Source organism: Nansenia antarctica (genome assembly GCF_963989245.1).
Source record: "Nansenia antarctica genome assembly, chromosome: 13".
Lineage (NCBI taxonomy): Eukaryota > Metazoa > Chordata > Actinopteri > Argentiniformes > Microstomatidae > Nansenia > Nansenia antarctica.
The window spans coordinates 26,109,199-26,118,134 of NC_137683.1; the positions used below are offsets into that span (position 1 = coordinate 26,109,199).

The window sequence follows — 8,936 nt, forward strand, 5'->3', positions numbered from 1 at the left end:
AGATTTGTACGTATATATCTGAATATGTGCCGGAGTGCAAACGTTCAGTTGCAAAGTTGCACATGAAACAGATTGTGAGATGTGTGAGAGTGTGCTACCAGAGATCTTGTGAAAGATACAGAGTGAAAGCAAGCCATGGAGGCAGCCATGCACGATCTTTACACTCTGTACATACTCAGAACTGCTCATCACTCATGACAAACAGACTGAGCGCAAAAGAAAAAGTCCTCAATGATGATTGAGTATCAGAGTAAAATCTCCCGATATCACCTAGAGTCCAATCAGATATGCTCATTTTCCAAAGAGAGGTGCAGGTTTCAGAATGACTCCTGATCAGACAAGAGCTCTAACACTAGTGGAAACTGTGGGCTCTCTGATAGGTCAACGACAGGAAATGGAAACAACGCTGAGAGCTGTGACTGCGTCAGCTGCTACTTGCAGTGGTAACCATGGTCGTAACCATGGCCCCGTCTCTGCTATAAGGCTACCGTACAGGATGAACAATAACACGCACGCATTAATACAGTACAGTAGTTACAAAGTAAGAATGAATGTGAATGTTCGAGGAAATGACATAAAGTGATAAAAACGATTACTCGAGGTGCTGAAAGTTCAAGGGGTGAAACTTTTTGGAGGGAAATTTCCAACTGATAAAGTTGCGTTATCATACAGTTTAAATCAGTAGGCACTCTTATCCAGAGTGACTTACATTTACAACCAGGAGCAGATATATCTATGAGTCACGTATGTGCTGAAGTAATGAAGTAAGCAAGACACACCTACCTCTACAAACATTTCATACTGTATAAGCAAACACAATAAAAACTCCATGGGGTTTTCCCACTACTAAACCAGATGTGTTCTACTCATCATGATTCTCACTGCTTATAACCTTACCTTACCTTGTACTGTGGACACCTGCTGACGCGGTTACTTACTCATCACAAGATGATACGGCTATATCAACGCAGTTCATATTTACTAATTATATTCTTTGTAACCACTGTTAGTCAAGGACATGGTACTACTACTACTACTACTAATAATAATAATAATACATTAGACTTATATAGAGCTTTTCTAGACACTCAAAGACGCTTTACAAACTGAAAAGATCGAGTAGTAATAATAAAAAGAAACAAAAGGTAAATAAAAGATAGTATAGGGGCCTAATTAAGGTAGTGCTGGGGACACATGGGAAGGGGAGGGGGAGAGGGTTAACTGGTGAAGGCGAGCTTGAAGAGGTGGGTTTTGAGGGCCTGTTTAAATGTTGGGAGGGTGTTGGCCTGTCTGATGTGGTTGGGGAGGGCGTTCCAGAGGGACGGGGCTGCGGCTGAAAAGGCCCTATCACCCCAGGTATATTTAAGCCCAGCTGGTTCTCTAATGGAGAGCACTACTGCCTGTGAGAGGTTGTATGATGATGTTTATGCTGAGTGTTACTTTACAGGAAGGGAGAATCACTTCTAGGAAACGGAGGAACCAGAGAACATACAGTACAGTAGAGACACAGAGAACATACAGTACAGTAGAGACACAGAGAACATACAGTACAGTAGAGACACAGAGAACATACAGTACAGTAGAGACACAGAGAACATACAGTACAGTAGAGACACAGCCCTCTGTTGTGATCACAGAGCATGTAACCTCGTGACCTTAGAATGATAAGGTTCTATCTCCGTTTAGGGTAGTTCAGAGATATTGAGCGTCAAAGTTTTTACATTCCATTATGTTTTGTGAGATGGAACCTTTGTATTCTATGAATTACTAACTCAAAAATGTCAACATTTTAAAAATAATACCACACAGGCATTAATAAACACCTAATGGATCAGATTATGTAAAAAACCCAATTTTGACAAAAATGGAGATAGAACCTTATAATTCTAACGTCATGACCTTCTCTCACACCACTGAAGCTCTGAAGTTCACACTCTAACACACAGACCAAAGCATGACAGCAGTCACGCTACTAGGTCACAGCTTTTCAGCTTTCCTCCGACTGCTGTCAGGACTGCAGTCACCAACTGCATCTTCCACTGTAGACTAAAGACCCATCTCTTCAGGCTACACCTTACCTAACCCTCCTAAGGCATCTCTACTGTAAATAAATTTGAATTAGCACTCATAGCTTTAGCAATAAAAGGGCCAAAGGTGAGCTCTCCTGTGCTGAAATATCAGAAGTATATCAGGGCTGGATTCGTCATGGCAGGTGATACTTCTGCTTGGCCAGGGAGAACATTGCCTGTGATGTCGACGAGGTCTTGTGGCCTTTGTGTAGAGTATATGCAGAAGGCTTATACATTTTTTCTATTGTTTGTTCTGTATGAAGACCCCTATACAAATCCAACTGTCATTACTGCGATGTGTACAGTATTTCAGAAAAGAAAACCTGTTCTATTCTTGTATTTGTGTGTTTTATATTTGAGTATGAAAACATAACAGTTTATAATAGGCTACTGTACATATGAAGTGTAACACTGAAAATGCAAAAGGCCTACTGATAATCTTATCATAGCACTGTTTTCCGCTAGTATTTTTTTTTCCTAGCACCAGGGGAGCCCCCCCTCACAAATGTTGTTGTATGGTACCTGTACTATATTAATGACAATAAAGACCATTCATTCATTCATTCATTCATTCATTCATTCATTCATTCATTCATTCATTCATAGTGTTTTCCATTGTGCACATCATTGTTCAATTGGTTGTTACAAGTGTCTATTAATTTGATGGTGTGTGTTTGTCATTTGATGACAGAATTTCATTTTGAGAAGACATAACATTATTTTGAATGCAGTGTTTGCTTTTGCAAGAGATTTGTGGAGTTTAGTGTTTTGTGTGTGAGTTTTGGGATTTGTGTTAAGAGTTAAGAGGAAATGAGCTATGCTTTGAGAAAACGTGTTAAAGTGATAAGAGAAAAACTGGAAACAATTGAAAGGCAATGCTACCAAATACTAACTTCTGACCCACTGGGAATGTGATGAAAGAATTAAAAGCTCTCTACTATTACGCTAACATTTCACATTCTTAAAATAAAGTTGTGATCCTAACTGACATAAGACAAGTAATGTTTACATTTGAGAGACGGGTCTTCAGTCTACGGCAGAAGACAGGCAGTGACTCTGCAGTCGGTGGGGAGCTCCTTATACCAGCGGGGGGCCAGGACGGTGAAAAGCTTTGACCGGCCAGCGTGACCGCTGCAACCCCGCAGAGGCGGTGGTGCCAGTCAGCCAGCAGAGGTGGAGGAGTGGAGTGAATGTCCAGGTGTATGGGGGCTGACCATTGCCTGCATGTAGGAAGGGGCAGTTCCCTTTGCCGTCCGGTAGGTGACCTAATGCGAGAGCTGCTATCAGGAGCAGTATAGGGTGCAGAGGAGAGGGGGTGACATGGGAGAATTATTTGGGGAGGTTGAACCCCAGTGGTGAGGTCCTCTTGGAGAGGACAACGATCCTCTCCACGTCACCTGGTAAGAGCGATCAGCCAGGTAGGATGCAAACCAGGAGAGTGCAGAGCCAGAAATGCCCAGTTCTGAGAGGGAGGAGAGAAGTGTCAGGTGTCCAAGGTAGCAGACAGGTCAAGGAGAATAAGAACAGAGGACAGGGAGGAAGCTTGAGCAGAGTGAAGGGACTCCTTGACATCAAGGAGGGCGGTTTCGGTAGAATGTCCGGCCTTAAAGCCGGATTGATGAGGGTCAAGATAACGGTTATTCTGAAGGAGATAGTGAGATAGTTGGCTACGGAGTCAAAACTGCGATCTGGAACCTTCACTGTGTTAAAGTGTACTAGGATTAAATGTCAGGAATTGTGAAAAACTGAGTTTAAATGTAATTTGGCAAAGGTATATGTAAATGACTGACGTCTGACAACTGTAAACGTGTCACAATAACCCAAAAGCCAGTCTGAAAGTGACAACCGCAAAGCACAACCGTCCAAACACCAAGCGAAGAACACTTAACCATTTGGCCTCTTAAATCAATATTGGAATTCAAACAAAGTGGTCCTTTTGTTGGGGTTGGCCCGAGTTGGACTATCAGGTCAAGTTTACAATAGGCGTTGTTGAGATTTTCAGTTGACACAAGCGTGAACGACGCCCCAACATCAAACATTCCCGGTCAATGCTATTAGGCACATAGAAATGAATAACCAGACATAGAGGAAGGGGGGTGGTGCGGGGGGGCGGGCCTTTCGTGCGTAGAGTATAAAAGCAGCCTCTGGTTCCACCCCCCCAGCACACTCTTCTCCTGACCTCACCTGAGACTCTTCTCCTGAGATCTTTCCCTCTCTCGACGTTCTTCTCCTGAGCATCGGCAGCCATGTCCCAGCCCATGTCCCAGCTAGAGACGGCCATGGCCATCCTCCTGACCACGTTTGACCAGTACGCGGGGGCCGAGGGGGACAAGGGCTCCCTGAACAAGGCCGAGCTCAAGACCATGATGGAGAAGGAGCTGCCCTATTTGATCAAGGTACTGTACCGTCCACCACTAAAAAGCTCTAATAGAGAACCTTTTCGACACACAGCAGTCTCAGAGGAATGACTCACTAACAGGCTGACTAGCGTACACACTTACTGTTTATTTATTTTTATTTTTTTTTTTTTTACAATATTTTTTATTAGAAGGAAGTAGAACACAAGGCATACAGCACTTACGGGCACACAAATGAACAATGATCAAGGAATGAAGGTCCTTCTATTTTTCCTGTTTCATTTAGTTAGCATTTACTTCAAAGTGGGGTGGGGACCGGGATGGGGGGGGGTGTAGGGGTGGGGGGTGTGTGTTTGTGTGGTTGGACGGCTAGCATCCCTTGTACCATCTTGTTCCCTGGAGGTCCTGCAGCACGAGTAGAGTCACTAGCCGACCCCCTCACTCTTGTCCGCCTCTCTGCAGGGAGCTAAGAACAAGGACGAGGTGGACAAGCTGATGGAGGCGCTGGACCAGAACGGAGACTCCGAGGTGGACTTCAACGAGTTTGTGATTCTGGTCGCGGCGTTGACGTGCGCCTGCCATAACCGCTGCCCGAAGAAGTGAGTTCCTGGATGGAGCGCACGGGGCGGGGGGTGTGTGTGTGTGTGTGTGTGTGTGTGTGTGTGTGTGTGTGTGTGTGTGTGTGTAGCACCGGTTGCTTTCTCTCTCTCCTCAAAGTTCTTTGTCTTTGTTTGAACAACAGCGTCCACTGTTGAATGAATAAAATGTCTGTTTCATTTCAATGGCTGTGTTGTTTTTCATTTGTTACTGAATATTTTATTTGCTTTTCTAATGCGAGCTATCTGGGAGAACACTCAGTAGTGTTGTTAACACAGTTTATTAACCTGCTATGCACTTAAGAGAACAGTATATTCACATGCTATGTACTTAAGTAGAGTACAGTATATTAACCTGCTATGCACTTAAGATTAAATATTAGTGGCCTGGGGTGGTCCAGTGGTCTAGCACCATGGTCTACAGTGCACACGTATGCCCATGCCGGCATGGGTTCGAATCCGGCCCATGACCTGCTGACATGCCCTCTCTCCCTTACTTTCCTGTCTGTCTTCACTATACCTGTCCAATAAAATGAAAAATATGAGTGGGACTTCCCCACTCAGAAAAAAATTCTTAAAAAAAAAAAAAAAAGAGTATATTAACCTGCTATGTACATAAGAAGAGTATATTAACCTGCTATGCACTTTAGGAGAATATTTAGCAGCTATGCACTCTGACAGTAGGCTGCAGTGGTTGAGATCAACCTTTGTACAACGCTTTGGGAGGTCATAAGTAGGGCTAAGTAGGGCATTCCCCCAGGCAAATCAGTTTAATTGTATTTTAGCCGTTGCGTATTTAGTCTATAGGTCTAAATGAGGATCCTCCAATACGGTGGCAGCTCCTACAAAGTCCTTGATCAGAAGCACCAGCCTTCCAAATCCTCTCAGCCTGTATAGTAGCTGAACAACCGAAAGGCGCAGGGTGGAAAAAGTTGTTGTTGTTTTCTTTGCTGTGGTGCAGCATTTCTGCTTATAACTCAGGAAGGGAGGATGTGCTTGGAGGCTGTATACCTGTGGTTCTCAGAGATATTGTGTTGAAAGGAACCTTGTCTATAAACAGCTTGAATCACATTCAATATCTATTCATAACTCTCGTAGGCGTTAGTTTGTCAGGTTAGGACAAACTAACCACACAAGGAGGAACTGAAAATGTTTTATGAAACCACAAAGTATCTCGCATCATTTCTACATTGCGTGTGAAATGTTTGAAGTTGTTATCTTTCTGTCTTTCAATTGCAATGCATATTTCCTCTATTAATATTGAGAAGTGCAGTTGCATGCAATTTCATGAATATATTTGGTAGTTATATATGTGGTTAACATATTATTATTATATGATTATATGTGGGACTTTCAGCCAGGTCTTTTGCCTATAATGAGTCTATAGGTCTAAATGAGGATCCTCCAATACGGTGGCCGGCTGGCAGTCCTTGATCAAAAGCACTAGCCTTCCAAATCCACTCACCCGGTATAATTTTAGCTGAACAGGCCACCTCACACCATGGGAAATCATCCTACTTGAAACACTTTACCACTAGGCACACAAGTTGTGAATGTACTGCCCCTTTGTGGTCAACCTATGTAATCTCCTTTTCAGGCAGCATTTTTTATGTGAGTGCACAAACTAGAAAAAAAAAAAAAAAAGTTAAGAATACTTCAACCAGATGATGAACCACTCTGACCTCGCCTTAATCATATCAATGCAGTAAAGACATTTTCTAAATATCTCAATGTAATTGGATTCGAGCTTCCCACTGCTGTCAGAACTGCAGAGTCACTCCCTGTCTTCTGCCGTAGACTGAAGACCCTCCACCTCTTCAGGGGCTACACCTGAACTGTCCCCCCTGAGACATCTACTACCCCCCTCTACTGTTTCCCCAGTGTCATAATAAAAAATAAAAAAATAACAATAATAATCTTCCTTCTTCTTTCTAGCATGACGACTGCCAATGGCCTGAACATAGATTATCATTTTGATGAGTCACTACTTAATTTCCCTTTCTCTTTCTGTCTGTCTGTCTTCCATCCACAGCTGTCTCTCATAACAGTCATGCCTCTCATAATTGCAGCGTAGGTGTGACCTGAGACTGCATTGCGTGACTGTGAACTTTGACCTGATTCATGCTGCCCCGGAGCACTAGGGACAGGAGCTACTTTAAATTGAATTCCTGAGTGTTGTTAAGTCAAATGGAATCCCACCGGGTCGGTCTTTGACTGCTCTTTATGTCTGGCAGAGAGAGAATGTGCCATTGATTGAGAATTGTGCGACATTATACTACCACTGACTACACTGCTCTGCCCCAAGGCTATGTAAAACAATTGAACTTCTATTGTATGTATCAAATTGCCAGATAACAGAAAGCATGACTCATTTGAAATCCAAAAGATGAAGGAAAGGTCAAGGTTCTATTGTGGTTCAACGTTCCAAAACTGCCTCCTCCTCCTGCTCCTCCTCCCTCCTCCTCCTCCTCCCTCCTTCTCCTCCTCCCTCCTTCTCCTCCTCCCTCCTCCACCTCCTCCTCCTCCCTCCTTCTCCCTCCTCCTCCCTCTCCTCCCTCCTCCTCCTCCTCCCTCCTCCTCCTTCCTCCCTCTCCTCCTCCTCCTCCCTCCTTCCTCCTCCTCCTGCTCCTCCTCCTCCTCCACCTCCTCCCTCCTTCCTCCTCCCTCCTTCCTCCTCCTCCTCCCTCCTCCTCCACCTCCTCCTCCTGCTCCTCCTCCTCCTCCCTCCCTCCTCCTCCACCTCCTCCTCCTCCTCCTCCTCCCTCCCTCCTCCTCCTCCTCCCTCCTCCCTCCTCCCTCCTCCTCCTCCTCCTCACTCTGCATTGGGAGTCCATTCATGAATACTTCACTTGTGTGGAACCAGAACCACAAATCTCTCAATTACTATCTCCTATCATGTGATCTCTCCTGCTAGGGTTTCTCCGTCGTCTTGCGGCCAGCCACACAAAGTGAAACAGACTGAACACAGACACAACAGGCCTCTGTATGTTAACCTTTGGCTTGCCTCAGCGTACGCTTTACCTCCTAGATGACGACCACGGGACGTCACGATGTGTCTGCCTAGCGAGAGCTCTCCACGTACTACCACCGCGCCGGTTAATGAGTGTTAAGTCCCTGTAATGTCTCTTAAGCTGTCCTCAGGAACATTGTTCCATTACGATGAGGAAAACTATTGACAGTATGTTACACAAATTTTGAATTAGCTTACTTAGGGGTGTATAAACACAAGATGGCATTCAACAAAAACGTTTGACAAAGGAGGAGGACAATAGGAAACAGCTCAAAAGCACATTAATCCCTTACAAAACAAAAGGTGCACACAGACATAGACTCTGTTATTAAGGAATTACCACTGAAACCTGCCTCCCAGGACTGACCTGTTTTTGCCGCTCCCTGTCGAAGCACATGCACACCGCAGTCTGAGGTGGAGTGGAAGGGGGCTTAATCCCTCTAACAGGCCATAGACACACCTATACCAAACACATAGATACATACCATTCTACATAATGACTATGTCCATTTCTGTCAAACAGGATCCCGGTATCAACCTGTCATCAGGTCCCAAGCCTTCTCTACGACACACCTGTAGTCTAAAGTGCCTTGCATGTACATCTGAAGTGTACATGCCTTAAGTCACAAAGGAAATAGAATTGAAACATAGGACGCTAGGATCCTATCCTAACCAATTTGGTGCTTTTCCACTAGAGGGCTGACCCGGGTCAGCCCAGGCTGGCCTGCTTCTTGAAGCATCGCCGTCTCAGACATTGGCTTTGAAGAGGCGCTTCTGTGGTCGTCTGTGTTTGAGCTGATAGGACGGTGTCCTATGGCTGACTGCTCTGAAAGCCGTTCAAGCCTGATAGCAGACGAAAACAAACAAAAGGGAACCCGTCTCATTCATGCCAGCCGCCATTATC

General features: G+C 44.6%; 1 protein-coding gene across 1 annotated transcript; it reads left to right on the plus strand.

Annotated features, from left to right (window-relative positions):
• Positions 1-4,327: 4,327 nt before the first annotated feature.
• On the plus strand, positions 4,328-5,167 carry LOC308169674 (protein S100-P-like; the record flags this gene model as incomplete). The annotated part of the gene is made up of 2 exons (XM_080544392.1): positions 4,328-4,465; positions 4,889-5,167. 2 exons carry the CDS (start codon positions 4,328-4,330, stop codon positions 5,027-5,029), a joined length of 279 nt encoding a protein of 92 aa, XP_080400518.1. The 3' UTR covers positions 5,030-5,167.
• Between the last annotated feature and the right edge of the window lie 3,769 nt (positions 5,168-8,936).